Source organism: Balaenoptera physalus (assembly GCF_965194825.1).
Source record: "Balaenoptera physalus genome assembly, chromosome: 10".
NCBI lineage: Eukaryota > Metazoa > Chordata > Mammalia > Artiodactyla > Balaenopteridae > Balaenoptera > Balaenoptera physalus.
The window spans coordinates 72101733-72120097 of record NC_138889.1 but is presented as its reverse complement, the minus strand read 5'-3'; the positions used below and the strand labels follow the sequence as shown (position 1 = coordinate 72120097).

General features: G+C 34.5%; 1 protein-coding gene across 1 annotated transcript in view; it reads right to left on the bottom strand.

Annotated features, from left to right (window-relative positions):
- Positions 1-18365, bottom strand: part of PDE3B (phosphodiesterase 3B) — a 180756-nt gene that overhangs the window by 72290 nt on the left and 90101 nt on the right. Inside the window, exon 2 of the mRNA XM_082475998.1 lies at positions 4355-4405. Coding sequence (XP_082332124.1) covers positions 4355-4405 — 51 coding nt within the window. The remainder of the gene's footprint in view (positions 1-4354; positions 4406-18365) is intronic.

The window sequence follows — 18365 nt, the reverse complement described above, 5'->3', positions numbered from 1 at the left end:
TCCAATGGCCTCCCTCTTTCAACCTTGATTCCACTCAAAAAGATATTTTTAAGCAACACAATCAGGATAAGAATTAAGCAAAATTCTGGCCCAAAGAGTTCCCTGCTGCTGCTGCTGCCGCGGCTGAACTCTCATCTTCTATATCCTGATACATATTTTTAAAAAGAAAATACTTCTTGATCAAATTTGCTTTATTCTGTGATTCCAGGGATGGTTCAACACAGGCACAAAAATAAAACAATATAATTTACCACATCAATAGAATAAATGGGGGAAAATCCAGGGATCATCTCAATAGGTGCAGAAAAAGCATCTGATAAAATTCTACACTCATTTATGACTTAAAAGAAGGAACGAAATTGGGTCATTTGTTGAGACGTGGATGGATCTAGAGACTGTCATACAGAGTGAAGTAAGTCAGAAAGAGAAAAACAAATATCGTATATTAATGCATGTATGTGGAACCTAGAAAAATGGTACAGATGAGCCAGTTTGCAGGGCAGAAGTTGAGACACAGATGTAGAGAATGGACATATGGACACCAAGGGGGGAAAACTGCGGTGAGGTGGGGATGGTGTTGTGCTGAATTGGGCGATTGGGATTGACATGTATACACTGATGTGTATAAAATTGATGCCTAATAAGAACCTGCAGTATAAAAAAACAAACAAAACAACTAATACTAAACTTTCATTGGGTTATTTGTATGGAAATATGTTAATATAAATGTTTCAGACATTACATGAAATTTCTAAAAATATTATATTTGTATTTGTATGGAAATATGTATGGAAATATGTTAATATAAATGTTTCAGACATTACATGAAATTTCTAAAAATCTTATATTTGTATTTGTATGGAAATATGTATGGAAATATGTTAATATAAATGTTTCAGACATTAAAAAAAAAAAGAAAAAAGTTTTTAGTAAAATGGGATTAGAATAGAACTTTCTTAATCTGATAAAGGGTATCTATAGAAAACATTAGTGGTGAACATATTGAATATTTTCTCCCTGAGTTCATGAACAGGACAAGGCTGCCTACTAGTACCACTTCTATTCAACACTGCATTAAAGATCCTAAACCATACAGTTATGCAAGAAAAATGGCAAAGGATTGGAAATAAATCAATAATCCTGCCCTTATTCATTGATGATGTTATTATATCCCTAAGGACTCTAAAAGAATCCTCAGACAAGATATTAGAATTAATAAGTAAATTTAGCAAGGACACTGGATACAAGAATCAATATATAAAAATCAACTGAACTTCTATGAGGCAGCACAAACTATTAAAAACATGGAACTTCTAAAAATTGACACCTTTTACAATATGTTTTGCAATTTTAAAAATTAAATATCTAGGAATAAATCTAACAAAATATGCATGACCCCTACACTAAAAACATTATTAAGATAAAGATGACACAGATCAGTGAAGGAATATACCATTTTCATGGATTGAAAGCCTCAGTATTATGAGATGTAAATTCTTCTCATACTGATTTATAGAGTCAATATAGTCTCAATCAAAATCCTAGCAGTATTATTTTTGTGTGTGGAAATTTTCAGGTTTATTAAAGAATAGTCAAGATAACTTTGAAGAAGAACAAAGCTGGAGAACTTACTATCAGATATCAAGACTTATTATAAAGTTACAGTAATTAAAGTAATGAGTGTGGTATCAGTGTTTCAGGAGAGACAAATTGACAAACAGACCAGAAGAGAAAGTCCTGAAACAAATCTACATATGGTCACTTGATATATGACAAAGATACAGTGCAAAGAAGAAAGAATGTGTATTTTGTTCAACAACTGGAACTGGGTCAATTGGATAACCATATGGGAAAAAAATGTGTCTTGATCTATAAATCACACCATATAGAAAAATCAATTCTAGATGCATTACAGATCTAAAGATGAGAAGTAAAACCATAAAACTGCTAGGAGGTAACAGAAGAGGGTAGACACAACTCAGAGGGTAGACACAACCCAGGAGGTAGACAAAGTGTTCTTAAATAGGACACACACACAAAAATCACTAGACAAAAAGGAAATGATTGATAAGTTGGCATAAAAGGAAGTGATTGATGGAGTACTTTTAATAAGACACCATGATAAGCCAAGACAGGGAGAAGATTTTTTTATGAATATATATATTCATGTCCAAAATACATAAAGAACTCCTACTGATCACTAAGTAAAAGGTAGATAATCAGTAGAAAAAATGGGGAAAAGATCTTTACCAGAGGATATCTGAGTAGCAAATTAACATAAAAAGATTCTCAGCTTGATGAGCCATCAATGAAATACAAATACTAAAACCACAATGGATACTCTTCAACAGCTACCAGAATGATTTAAAACAGACACTACCAAGTGTTGGCAAAGATGCAGAGCAACTGAAACATCCATATACTGCTGATGGTTGGGTAAAAGTGATACAAACTCTTTGGAAAATTATCTGGTGCTTCCTACTAAAACTGAACATACACATGTATACCCTATGACCCAGCAATGCACTCTAATGTATATATCCAACAAAAGACATCAACAATGTTTCAGCAGCATAACTTGCAATAGACAAAAAACTGAAAAATAAAACAAATGTCAATCTGCTATAGAATGGATCAATTAACTGTATATTCGTTCAATGAAACACTAAATAGAATGAGAATGGATGAATTACTACTATGTATAATAACATGAATTAATCTCACAGATAAATTTTGAAAGAAGCAAGACAGAAAATACATATGAGTAATTCCATTTATATACAATTCAGAAAAAGACAAGAAAAACTAAGTTGTGATGACCGAAATCAGGATTGAAAGGACGCTTGGGAGAAGTTGATGACTAGGCGGGGAGCATAGGGGTCTTTTGGGCTGCTGAATTCTTCATCTGAAAAATGGTCACATGTATATATTCACTCGGAGAAAATTCATCAAATTATACAGTTATGACTTGTACACTTTTATATATGAGCGTTACACTTCAATTTTTTTTTTTTTTTTTTGGCCATTCAGCGCAGCTTCCAGGATCTTAGTTCCCTGACCAGGGATCAAACCCAGGCCCATGGCAGTGAAAGTGCTAAGTCCTAACCACTGGACCACCAGGAAATTCCCTATACTTTGATTTTAAAAAAAGGATTATTAGGGAGAGAAAGAGGGGTAGGAGAAGAGAGAAATAAAAGAAATAAAAGTCTGTGTGACCACAAGCCCATGCTCTCAACCATTACTGCTTACTTATCTTTAGATTTTACCAGTAATTTAGATACTCTTTTAATTGGAAACTGAGGATCTTGGTGAATATGACTGATGAAAAAGGCCACTATTTAGGTCAAGAAACCCCAGCCCCTTTTAGGTCAGATGTGGTCTTTCTCACATCATCTGACTGTAACAGTTACACCAGAGAATATTTTTTTCTTAATGGGCTGTTGTGGCTATTCCATTTAAAGTTTAAAAATAAGAATCAACCACTCAAAGGGGTGTTCATTTTTCAAAATTTTATGTTGGGACAATAGAAGTATTATGTCTGTAAATACAAACGACAAAGATTTGATTTTTATTAATGTTTATCTATTAGTGTGAAAAATATCAGGTTTCAAAACAGCATATGAAACATAATATTACAATCTTTGTAGACTAGAATTATATAAACCATACGTTTCAATACAATGGAAAACTAGGAAAAGATCTATAAACATATATATCAAAAGTTAACAAAGTTAACATAGTTATTGTTTGATGTTTGAATGATTTTCCTTTTTTCTCCTATACTTCTATTTTTAATTCTACTGATAACAACATAAAGTGATCAAAAAATCTTTAAAAAGTACATTTTGTATGATTCCATATATATAAAGTTCATAAATAAAGAAAACTAATGCTAGAAGTCTGGATAGGGATTTTCTTTGGAAACACAGGTAATGACTAGAATGGCACACAAGTGAGGCTTGTGGGATGCTGGTAATGTTCTATTTCTTGTTATGGGTACTAGTTATACGGGATGTTTAATTTTTGAAAATTCATTGAGCTGTGCAATTTTCTGTACATTTACCAATAACTCTAGGTGGAGTGAACTGGGGGGAAAAGAGCCTCATATTTAATATAGATGAGCCCAGATTATATTAGCAACATTTTAAAAATAACTATTTATATAAGTTTGGTTTCATATTTTCTTTTCCCTTACAATTAAAATATATTTTTTAAAAACTACCTAAATGAAGTTCTGGTTATTTTAGTTCAGCTAAAGAAAAATCTTACAGCATATAAATTAAAGTTATATTCAGAAGATTTCTATGTCAAAAATTTGATTACAAATATTATTAGTGATATCACTTATATTTACCTGATAGTGAGGTTTATACCACTGCTTTAAGTCCCAATCCCAAAGAATCATCTGGAAAAAAAAAAAAAAAGAATTCACTTAGTTACAAACCATAAATAAATAAATATATGCAAAGACAAAATGGAGCATATTCAATTACAGATACCTAAAATAGCTTAAAGTTTGGGAGAGGAATTGGGAAGATTAGAATAAAAATTATCTCTAGATGGAATATTTTATTAATTACACAATCTGTGATTGAGAAATCAAAAGAAGAGTCAGGATAAAGTCACTAAACTAATCTATATTCAAAATATAGATTCAAAATATCTATTACCACAGAACTGAAAATATAAATCCAGAAGCACGTCCATTCACTAAAAATACAAGAAAAATGACAAATCACCATTCTTCCCCCTCCCTACCCTCTCCAAAGGCTCATAATTTGTCATTTTAAACCAGTGTCAGTAGGTGGTGCTATTTCCTTACCAATAAGGCACTTCTGTCAAAAAGCACTTTAAAAAGCTTGCCCTTGGTTTAGATTAAGCATAAAGGAATGGATTTATAAAAAGCTACACACAACCCTTTTGATCCTGTTTTTCTCCTTTATAGATTCTCAATGGTAACTTCTTAGTACCAGACTAGTTTTTTCCTGCACTTCTCTTCCTAGCAGGCCGTGTGGCTACTTCCCCATCTAATAGTCACTGCTCTAGGAGATAAAATTAGCTTAAATTTGGCAAGCTATAACTGCTACCTACAATTAATCCTAAATTTCTTTTAAGCTTTACTTAAGTAATAAATAGGTCTCCTCCTTTTGCCTAAATAATTGATTATAATTGTGATTTTCTACATGGCTTTGAACCCTAGTATTGAACATAAGCCTAGTTACACAATTTGTAACACAATCACAATTTCTATGTACTGAAATATTTGTGTTGTTTCTTGTCCTTGGTCGTAAGGATCCTGATTGCAAAAGATCATAAAATGTTATCTACTCTTTCATTGGTCTGATATTTAAATAGGAGTTGGCAGATTTTTTTTCTGTAAAGGTACAAATAGTAAATATTTTAGGCTTTGCAAGCCACGTAAGGTCTCCATGGCATATTCTTTGGTTTTTGTTTTTGTTTTACAACACTTTAACATGCAAAACAAAACAAAACAAAAAAACATTCTTAGCTCAGTGGCCATACAAAAACATGTTCCTGGCAGGATTTGGTCAGTGGGCTATAGCTTGCTGACCCCTTTTAAAAATCGTCAATTGTCATTATCACCATCCTTGCAGAAGGTCACCTCTTGCCAGTAAAGAGAAACCTATCTCTTCCCAAAGAAAATCCAGACCACTTACAAAATTCATGGACCAGTACCTGCAAAATGGCTATGGTACAGCTACATGCAAAGTACATAATATACATTAGTAGACGCATCAAATTTACACATTATTTTATATGGCCCTAAGTGTGGTCCTCATATAATTATTTCAGGTTGTGATTTAACCAGCATAAACTCTAGATTCTAGAGATATTAATTAATGCAGTTTAAGACATTAATAACTTCTTAAGAACATTCACATTAAGATTAGAATAACCTAAAATCCCTAAATTTCTTTTATACTTGATATACACGCTCCATTTTCTGCATGCTATTCTTACACAACTGGCTTTTTAGTCCCAACTGCAGTACTTTACTTCAGTCCTGACTTCAGCCTGTCCAAGTTTCTTTGGAGAGTGGAATGTCGACTAGCCTATTCACCATTCTTCCCATCATCATGACATTTGTAAATCTGATGTTTTCTTAAGTTCACTTTAAAAAGTACAGAATGAACAGGAGTGAAAACAGAACCACAGGATGGATCACTAAAGACTACCTATGAGATTTGCGTCTCAGTCTGCATACTTGCCTAACATACTATCATCCAATCCATACCTCCACATTTCTTCTACAATGATACCATCAAACGGTGACATACCTACACCTCATTTCTCCTAGTCATTAGTCTGAGTAGAAGTTGATTTCTTGCTAACACCAGCATACTTTCATTAGGAGGGTTTCTTAACACTGAGTCTTCCTTGCCTCCCACTTGCTACTCTGGCTTTGAATAAACTCTTAAGCAGTAGATCAACCTTATTTATAGTCACTTTCTCTGCGATCAAAAATACATTTGCCAAAAAGCAGCAGGTCTTAGTCTCAAATCCCCTGCATATTAGGAACTGAAAAGAGATACAGTGAAAGCCACAAATCACTGGTAGACTGCCTTCTGTGTAAATTGGACAACTAGAATATTAGTGATTTTGAGAAAACAAAATTTTCTGCATAAGTAATAGAAGATGTATGATCCAGGAATTATACAGCTGCAGTTAGGTACATCTTACAGCAGTGTTATTCAAGGTGTGGTCCACAATAAGAAAGTACAGAAATGAAGAGTAAATGTTTAGAAATTTTTATATCAATTTTGAGTTGATTTTAGTATATTTTACAAAAGCAGATTGGGGCAAAAACCCCAAAGCTTGATCCTTTTCTATATAGTTTGATGCCAGGAGACAACATGGATGCACAGAGCTGCACTGTTTGGGGCAGCAAGAAAACTAAAAATGACCCAAATGTCCATCAATAACAGAATGGGGAAATTTTGGTACATTCATGCAGTGGAATACAATAGTGAAAATGAATGAAGGATAGCTACAACCTATATGAATGAATCTTAAAAACATAATGTTGAATGAGAAAAGTCACAGGAGGATACATACAGTATAATTACATGCAATATAAAATAAAATATTCATTGAAATATACTTTTTAGAAATATAAACATACAGGAAACTATGAAGAAATTCAGGATGGTTGTCATCTCTAAGGGAGAAGAAAACTGGATCTGGGAGTGGCATACAGGGAACTTCAAATTTACTGGTAATGTTCAAATATAATTTTGGGTCGATAGTGTTTTTTGTCCTTAGTGTCTAAACTGGTAAAGAAGTAGAGACAGTGACTAGAGTAAACTCTTGAGGAATTGTGCTATACATGGCAAGAATGAAATGGAGCAATAGACAGAAAAGAATGTGGGAATAATACTTTTGTTGTTAAAATGGTAGGTTCTAGAGCTTGTTTCTACTTGATAGGAATGATCCCGGACAGTAGAACTAATGATAAAGGGTAGAGTGTGCGATTTCCGAAGCAGCAAAATCCTTAATGAAAATATTGCTCAATACCTCTATAATATTAGCACATAGATAAAATTTTAAACTAAGAAACAGTAATAGAGTATTAGCCATTATTAATCAAATCTGTGAATCACTAGTTGTTCCTCAGGGGTCTGGAATATTTGGGGGGGGGAAGAACCAATTTAGTTTACATGTATTTCAACATTGTGAACTGCAAGATTAATTCTGATTTCCACAGAAATATCATCATCTTAACCATTATATTTTGTTTTTATCTTTTATTTTTTTTAAAAACTTTTGGCCAAGCGGCTTGTTGCATCTTAGTTCCCTGACCAGAGATCGAACCCATGCTCCCTGCAGTGGAAGCGCAGAATCCTAACCATGGGACCACCAGGGAATTCCCAACCATACATATTGAAAAGCAAGGCAGGTGCCCTAAGGCCTGCATTATTCTGCATGACTACAAATCATCCTAGGTAAAGTATTTTCGTGTCATTTGAATATTATTGTTTATATCTATTGAATTTGCATTTTTTGCATTGTTACATTATATCTCCAATCCAAAAAATAAATGGCTCAAAATTGGTTTCCTAAAGCTTAAGGTACTAATAAAAATAGTAACAAAACTCAGAATAAATGCTAAGCCTGAATCAAGAACAAGACTCTAATGCAATCTGACTACAAATCTGTGGGTGTGAATAATACCACACAGACCCATAAAAAAAATATTACTAAGTCATACAGCAGTGACTATCTAAAAACTGGATTTTTTTTTAGACTCGCAATTCATTCACCTTATATTCTTCTGAATGTTGTCCACTTTGAAACTTTTATGACATTCAAACAAAATGTGAAGATTTTTTGGTAAACCAGTAGAACTTTTCTAGAACAATAACATAATGCTTTCTTATATGAAACTGAAGATTTTTGTTCCTAAAACAGAAGTGACATAAACTAGAGGCACCATTCAGATTCTGTGCTCCTCATAGGAAAAGCATATAAAAAAGATAAACTGTTGCCGAGAGACTTGTAAAACTAGCCACACAGATGATAAACATTATGCTGGAAGAGAGAACGGACCAAAAAATTTCCAAAATGTATTTACTATGGGACACCTTGGGACATCACAGAACTGAAAAGGCATATAAGGTAAAAGAGTAATTACTGTCATATTTGTACACAGCAGATATTTTACTTTACTGGTAGGTAAATGCACTCATGTGATGAATCCAAATCAGCTCTTGGTTTATGTGCAATACACACAGCAAAAGATGGCAGCCAACTTTTTTATGTGTTTATCACTGAAAAACCCATACTACAAAATATGATTTTTTTTTCCTATTTAGTGATTATTTTGTAAACTATGATAGAGACTTGAAAACATGTGCTGGAATCAGTTCTGAGAGAATCTGTACAGCAAGGAAGAGCCTCGCTAAACAATTAGAATATCTTCTTTTTAAATAAATTTATTTTTATTTATTTATTTTTGGCTGCATTGGGTCTTCGCTGCTGTGCACGGGCTCTTCTCTAGTTGTGGGGAGCGGGGGTTGCTCAGCAGTTGTGGAGCAGGGGCTTAGCTGCTCCGCAGCATGTGGGATCCTCCCGGGCCAGGGCTCGAACCCGTGTCCCCCGCATTAGCAGGCAGATTCTTAACCACTGTGCCACCAGGGAAGTCCCTAGACTATCTCTTAACTGCAGATCTACCACTGCTTTATTCACAGAAAACAGCTGGTGGTTAAAACACATATGCTGGGCACGATTCAGTGTTAAAGGAATAGCATAAGTGTAAATGCACTCAATTTTTGGCCACAGAAAGTACATCTTTTCAGTGTGCTGTGGGAGAATGAAGTGCAAATAAAAACTATAAATAGCAAATAGAAGTAGTCAATAAAATGCAAAGAACTTCTATTTCTCAAGTTTTTAAGCATGACAATGACCATTAACTTAGCAAGTGACACAGCCTCGAAAGTAATCTTCAGTGAGAAATCTCTTTATGATTCGAGAGTCCATGTTGAATTTGAGTATTCAGAAACAACAACCAAAAAAACCACTTGCTGCTTTCCACTGTAAATTATAATTTTGCTTGAATTTTTCTAATTTAAGAGAAATAGAGAAAAGAATCTGGTTGGATATATGTGCTGAATCTACAATGCACAACCTATTTACTCATCAGTGAGCTGAAACAGAAACACCTTTACTATTGCAAACAATGTTCACTGATAATGTACTTATTTTAGTTTTTAAAAATTATGAATCATTTTTCTACATTTATCTAATATTGGTAGGTGCCTGCCACACATACTGAATACATAGTGGATGGTGCATGGATATTAAAAGTTTAAGAAACATTGGTAGAAGCATTCATTCCTCCTATATAATATATAATATGTAGCTCTTTTAAAATTTTACTTCCAAGTAGACAGTATATTCTCTGTATATAAACTGTTCCCAAGTCAGCAAAACCTTAGGCATCTAAACTTCAATCTCAATACCAAAGTAGATCCTATAAATAATTTAAATATAAGAATAAATAATTCAAATACTGCTAAATTTTGAGTAAAAAAAGGAAGTTTTAGTGGCTATGGTATGTTCTCAAAACATGGTTCTATTATACTATAAGACATCATTTAATGAAAGTATGAAATTTTAATTGCTGTTTTTAGGAGCTTCCAATATTACATTTGTCTGTTTCCATCTAAACTCAAATATAGTACAGTATCAGAAATTAGTACATATTTTCACACACTATAGTTATCTGTTCAAAAATAATTTTTAAAACAGCATTTTCTCATAAGTTAAGTAACATATGAGGTGCATACTATTTAAAAAATTCTTTTAGTTGATTTGATAAAGTAAACCCAAGACTGTGCCTTTATATAAATTCAGCTTTTCTTTGTGATTAAGAAGTTGAATCCTGATAAAAGTTTCTATTTGAATATGTTTATAAGTCCAACATGCTTTACAGAGCTCTACAAAACCACCAGCACCACAGAGAAACAGCAGCAGCACAACCAGGAGATGTTATCAGGTTCAATTACGTCAATGAGGTTTTATTTCATTGTTCCCTATGTAGCCAAAAAGAAAAGTATATATGTGTCCTCAAGTCAAGCTCACAGAACTGTGATATTTATGTGAAATTTGAAAGATTGTCTATTATGGTACAGCTGTGAATTAATGTTACAACATCCTTTATTCTCATGTTTCTTGTTGACATTTTGCTTGAGCTTCATGTATAAGTCTAGGCTAATGAAATTGACTGAATTTCAGTATCTCCAACTTTTTCTATTTCTATGCCTTCCAACTTAGGCCCATTTAATTCTGTGTTTATTGAACATAAACCAAAAACATAAAATAAATGGACCGCCAAAAAGCTAAACTAAAACTGTACTTTCTAACTTTCTAAGATAGAAACCTTGACAAATAAGGGCCCCAGTCAGAAAAACTGACAAGCAGGGAAAAAAAGGTGTGTGTGAGGGGAGGGGGGTTGGAAACTAATCTCATTTACTATTCTTACTAATCAATCAAAATATCTGATTACAGTCGTGGTGACTTAGACTGTAAGCTATGCCCCAGCACTATGTTAGATGCCTAATACCTAATGTCTTCTTTAATCTTTACTAGAATTCTTTGTGGTAAGCCTTATTTCCTCATTTTACAATTGACACAACAGAGACTAAAAAGGTGAAGTAACCTGCCCAGAGTCACATGATTAGTAAGTGGCAGAGACAGAAATTAAATTCAGATCTGTCTCATTCCAAAACTTTAAGGATTCTTAATCATTATTCTATACCATCTTATAATTATTGTCATTTACTACTGTTATTATCAACACTACTATGTGCTAGCAATACGGCAGGTGCTTGGCAGCCATGTAAAATCACAACGATTTTGCAAGTAACCTCATTTACATATGGGGAAGTTGAGGCTTAGCGATTATACTAATTATTCTGTATTTGCCTCCCAGATCCCTTCTTTGCCCTCCTCCCCACCCTGGGGAGGCTGGGCCCTACACTGCACCTCCCGAGCTCCCATGCAGCTGGTTTCCACTTAGGCTGGGAGATGACAGCAGGAAACCGGAGTTTGGGAGGAGAGAGAGGTGATTATTTCTTCTCTGCTGCCTCCATGACTACAGGTCTTAACCAGATGGTCTTCCCTTCATAACTTCAGCTGTGACTCTGAACACACCATTTCCACCCTTGTTCCATCAGCCTCAGGTGAGGTAACAGCTTTCCATAGTTACTAGTCTCTTGTTGCCTAACCACCCCTTGTCCATCATCTTAACCGCGCTCATTCTCTCAAAGTAGATTCTTCATTAAAATCTTTTTATTTGAACCACCTTGGAGTGAATTCTATTTCTTTTTTGCACTCCTAAATAATACAGGGACATTGTTAACCAAGTTCTGTCAGGTGTCAGCTAGGAAACTGCAGAGCTAGAATTTGAACTCAGATTTATCTCCCTACAATTTTATTCCCTTTCTACTACTATGCTTGAAGGATAATTAAAGCTTTTAATGAGACCTTTCTTTCCAAAAATGATAAATAAAAAAGGATCATCAAATCATCAAATTAATTACCCTCCAATCCCATATTTCCTGCATTTCATTGTTACTACAGATGAACTTCCTGAGCTCTAGTCAATGGCTTACTTTTCCATAAATGCACTAGATCCAATCTGCTGGTACCTACCTGAGGATATTTCACAAGCAGTTCTCTCCCCGTCTGCTACATCATCATTTTCTCTCTCTACTAAGTCAGTCCCATTAGACTATAAACATGCCACAATTCCTCACCTCTCACACACACATACTTTCTCATGATCTTACTTAACACTCAGTCTCTATCCCAGTTCTTTGCTCCCCACTTACAGCAAAATTCCTCAAGAGTGATGTTTACTTTTTGTTTCCAATTCTTCTCCTACAATTCTCTCTTAGCTCTACTAGTTTATTTGCTGGTCCTTGAACATGCCAGGCAATTCCAACAAAGGTTTTTCTAAAGCCGTACTGATAATTCAGATTTTATAAAGTAGCAGTGCAGTTGAAATGTACATATAAGTTTGGGTTTTTTTTCTCTCAAGAGTACAAAACCAGAAACAACAATATTTAAAGGGACATAGGACAGACAGACATAGGTTGAGTGAGAAAAATATGAAAAGTCATAGATTATTTGAAAAAGGTAGAGATTTAACCTCTAAAAGTACCAACTACTTAAACCTCTATATCCTATTGATCTTATGAGACTTTTGTTTTTATCATTTGATGTTCTGAAATTGAGTAAAACACCTACATTTTTTTTTTTTTTTTTTTTTTTTTTTTTTTAACCTTTCAGAATCCTTTTAAAACAGTTCCACAGGGCTCCCCTGGTGGCGCAGTGGTTGAGAATCTGCCTGCCAATGCAGGGGACACGGGTTCGAGCCCTGGTCTGGGAAGATCCCACATGCCGCGGACCAACTGGGCCCGTGAGCCACAATTACTGAGCCTGCGCGTCTGGAGCCTGTGCTCCGCAACAAGAGAGGCCGCGATAGTGAGAGGCCCGCGCGCCGCGATTAAGAGGGGCCCCCACTTGCCGCAACTAGAGAAAGCCCTCGCACAGAAACGAAGACCCAACACATCAATCAATCAATCAATACATAAATAAATAAATAAATAAATAAAACAGTTCCACACACTGTGGTCTAATTAGTTGTGCTAAGGGAATTCAAGCACAGAGAACCATTTTCTAAATATACTATGAAATAGCCTCTATTTTACCAGTATTCTTAATCTCTTATTCACTCCAGATGTTTTCAAGTTTTTACCTACCTGCTTCTCTTCTAGACCTCCTGTGTCCTTCCAGATATATGAGTTGGCACATGCCTCAACTGGTTTCTCTAGCCTATGGTTAAGCAGAATTTTATCTCCATCCCAGACATGGACTCTGCATTCCCACCAAGAGATACATATTCTGGGGAGAATGTGCCAAAAATAACTGAAAAAAAAAAGGGATTGTAAGCCTATAACTTCAGTTTTCCTCCCACTGTGAATAATGTTTTCCTTTTAAGTTAAAATATAATTTTCAGTATAATTTAAGCAAAAGATTAAATTAATAATAGCTACTATTTAAAAGACCTTACTAAAACATGTGAACAATTCAGGATTGCATGAGGAACTTCCTAATAAATGTTCTAGAATTCTAAGCACAGTTTATGAACAAGACCAAAAGAGAAAAAAAAGGTTCCTCACCTCAAGCACAGGAATATGCTACAAACTTGACTCCAATCTGGAAAGAAAACTGGATCACAATGGCCTTCTCTCAGGGGAGACCTGAGATCAACCTAAAATGGTGGTTTTATGACCATATCTAAAGCCATCTCCATCTATACATACAGTAACTCAGGCAGACTGATGCCAGAGTCCAGGTTCTCAAAAACACTATACTATACTATTTCTCACCTACTTATGGCTCAAACAGAGGAAGCTGGGTTGCTTACCCACGTCCCTGCCCCAATCAACTCTATACAGTTCACACAACTAAAAGGTCCATAAATTGCACAGACATTCAAGTAAAACAAAGGGACTAGCTGGTCCTAGGCAGGCATACCCTCTGCCTAACAAAGCAAATACAACATATATTTTTTCTCTGATTGCCCTTTATAATTTATCTGAGAACAGATAGATTATAGTTTAGACTTACGAATGGTGAACTAACCAAAGACACCAGTCTTACTGGTAAAATAACTACATATATGTATGGAGGGCAAATAAAATAACATGCAAATTCTCTGCTGGAAGTCCCTTTGTTTAGGAATCCTCCTCCTTGGCTCTTCTGATATTTATGACTCTCATGCGTTTACATAGACACGAGCTTTGTATTCCCAAATAACACAATGGAGAGTCCTAATGGTATTTCACCATGGGCAGAGAGTATATTTCATCAACAATTTGTGATCTCTGCCCCAAGAGGAGTACTTGAAGTGGGTTAGAATACTGCTGTAGGAAAAATTTGGAAATTCCTTCCAAGGGCTCAGCTCCAGGCTTTGATACCCCTCAGCAGTCTGCCTACTCTACCCTGCCTTTGATCATTAGAACTATCAGAGCCAGCTATGAGCCCAGGACCATTCCAGCTGGAAGTTTCCCATCTTCAAACATGTCCAACCCATTTGGACAGAGAGTGGAAATCACTGTAGGTAATAACTAAATATTGCTTGGGTCATTTGAAAGAGAACAAATGGTGACCTTTAATCAGTCTCAGTCTTTTAGTGTCCTCAAATTCCTACCTCATTGCAACTAAAGCAAAATAAAACCTAGTTAAAAGGGGGAGGCAACTTCAAGTCTAGCAAACCACAGGCAACAAAAGTGTGTTTACTACATTAGGTACTCTTTTGGGAGCTTTATATATGTTATTACATTCAACCTGTGAGATCAGTTTTTATAAATAATTTGTTGAATGAATAAATGACTCATTTTTAAATCCCTCTTTCTTCTTCCCCGTATCAATCTATTTTGATCTAGATGTTTCTGATTTTCTATCACCACATTTTCACATTTTTATCATATCAAGCCTTGATCACTTTCAACAGCCTCCAATCAATTTTATCTACTTTATACATCTTCAAAGCCGTGTTATCATGTTACTCTCCTGTTAGAAATATTCAGAGTATATTTGAGCTTAGGGGAATTTAGAAGTTAATTCCAATCTTCTCATTTTACAGATACTAAAGAAAACAAGGTCCAGAGTAACTGATTTTTTCTTTGTCTTTTTTACCTCTGTGTCTAACCTCACTCAACTAAAAAAAAAAAAAAAAATCTACCTGTAGGCAGACAGTCAAGTAAAACAAAGGAACTATTTGGTTTTAAGTGAGCAAGCCTCCTCCAAAGAAAATAAAAACATCTTTTTCTGATTACCTTTTATTTTATAATTCTACCAACCAAGCTCACATCTGATTATCTACCCAAACCCATGGGGGGGAATCTAACAACAAAAATCTGCTTACCACTTTCTACATCTGACTTAAACCTTCCTATTTTCCTTGGTTCCTATTCTCTACTTCCTATTTCTTAATCTCAGTTAAAGTAGCTGACCTCTTAAAACAGAAGAAATACTTGAAGGCTACAATGGAGGTATTCTTTAAACAATAAAGCTTTTTGAAGGTAGCAACTGCAAGTTCATTTAGAAAGTAACAACCAGAGCTTAGATTATTCAATATGAACTAGCCCACTGCCAATATGGTAAAGATTCAGGACCACAAACAAAGAACTCTTATTCTGTCAGATGGCTACATCTCTGAGACATAAAGGGCATTTCATACAAAAAGGACTATATAGGAAAGTAGCACAGGTATATTTAAGAATATTTTCTTACCACTTATTTATATAACTTTTCATGGGTAAAATTTTAAATACTTAACAGAGATACATTTACTAGGCCCTTACCTGATTTTATTTTAGAACTGAATATTAAATTTAGCAGATAGAGGTATTAAAGGAAATTATCATAAAAGCATCAAAGTAGATTTTAATTAACCAAGAAAAAAACTTAAGATCAATGTATACTAACAAAACTATTTTTTTCCACTTAAAATTAAATTCACCATTTTTCATTTGGGATTTTTATTAGGTAGAAACTATTCAAGTTGCTGGCAGTATCTGTTTGACACTTATTTGAGTAAACAAGTTTTGTCATAGTAACAGATTAAAATTAAGCAAAGATACTAGCCCCATAGTGATTTGATCTGAAAATGAAAAATGGAACCTCTGATCTATTTTTTTAAAAAAAATCAGATTTCCCCAAGGATCATCACAGTATCCTAAACTAATGAAACAAAATGTACTAAAAGTTTTATGCTTTGCATAAGCAAAATGACTTTTTAATAAATTTAAAATATAGAGATAAATTTAACACTACATTTTAATAAAAATTTTACCATGTAAGAGACCACTAAACACTAATTTTCCATGTATAAAATAGAATAAAATAATAAAAATCTGGGAATTATTTAATTTGAATTATTATTATAATGTAACATGGATCATAAAGAAACTGACAGTTCAAAAGCAAGTTTCAAATAATTTCTAGAGACCCTGTCTAAAAACTGAGAGCAACTACTAACTCTTCAGTGTGCTATCAATTTATTTTCCCAAACATTAAACCTTCTGACAGTGCTGTACAAATAACAGTCACCATTAGTTACTCCAACTGGCAAAGAAAAGGAAACCAGATATTAAGGTCTGTCAATGATCAATATGTTAGTAAAATTTTAAAAATAGTTCTATTCTTAACTCAGTAGTCTTCCCCCCCCCCAAATTAATGGCTACTCCCTCATTAGGGGACAAATGCACACCAACCTAGCATTTCGCTGAGATTAGTGAGTCTAGCACAGTGGAAAATTGTGCTAATTTTTGACCACAAAACTATTACAAAATAAACTAACCTACTCTTTTTGGTATGCTGATGGTTAATGAAGACAGCTCAATAAACTCTCAGGCTGGCAGTATGTACGTCAGTATAGGCAGTTTACTAATTCACCAATTATTAATATAAATCAGATGTAAATTATGCACCTTTAGCCTCCAGGAGAACAAGATCATCCCAGCATCTAGCAAAGTGAGTACCTAGTACTTAGTTGCTTAATAAATACTTGTAGAATGAATTCACCTATAAATATCACTTGTCACATTATATAAATTTGAAGTTTTGGTTATGTAGCCTATTAATACTACCAATAAGAGCTAATATTTATCGAGAGCTTACTATATGACCTGTTGTTGTCCTTATTTTTACATTTAATCATGGCTGAGCGAGACTATCTAACTCGACCAAGTTTACATGGCAGGTGAGTGGTAGAGCAAGAACTCAAACTGGTTTTTCTACCTACAAAATCCAGAATTTTAATGACAATATTATACTGGAATATTCAGAATTCATTATTATGCTAAGAATCTCTACTATGTAAGTCTCATCTCACAGCAAAGATCAGTTTACAAAAATGTGAAAGTAATGAATTTTCAAATGATAAATAATTACAATACATTATTTGCCTTCCTGGCTTTTAGTATTTGGTCTCCTGCTGAAGTTGAATTCTTAACCACTTAAAAAAACATCTGCTTCTATTAGAGAACAGAACAACTTTATGCAATGGAAGAAGTGGGCTACCAAATTAGAAAAACAAGGGCTGAACTACTTTTGTTCCAGATGTCAGGATATAAAAGAAGGCACTATCTTAAACTTGTGAAGATGAAATTAAGAATGTACTTTACAAAAAACATAAAGTACTACAAAAATGCTCATAAAATATTTCATGTGTTTATATGCTATTGTCTAAAATACATGTTGCCTAGATTGCTCACACTTAGAATATGTTACCATGCATGACTGTATGAACAATCTTGCTCCCTATTCTGGATATTCTCCATTTGTCCCTTCAGATCCACTCTCTTAAATGGCAGTTTTTGCTTAGGAAGCAGACCATTTTGGACTGCATCAAAAGGTTGTTTGTCATCTGGCTTTTGATGGGGGACTACAGGAGGCACCAGCAGGAAAGGAGAGGGCAAGAGGAGAATGAGGTTGAGGTATTTATAGGTGGGGATATCATCAGCTCCTTCCTCAACAGCACAGGCTGGCAGTGGCTGGGTTCTTCCACTAAAAGCTACAGCTCCTGTTGGGGACCCTCGTCTACAGATCCTACAGTTATATCCCTTGTCTCTTCAGGCCTTGGGTGGTAATAAGGGTTATTTCCCCTAACTCTCTTCACACTTTTATAAATAGTCCTTTACTAAATGATCCTCAGTTACTCCATTTTAGTGTGCCATTTGTTTCTTGCTGGGACCCTGGCTGATACACTACCTAACTAGATTATAACGTCCCTTGATGATTCAGGCACTGTTTTTCATATTTCTTCTTTA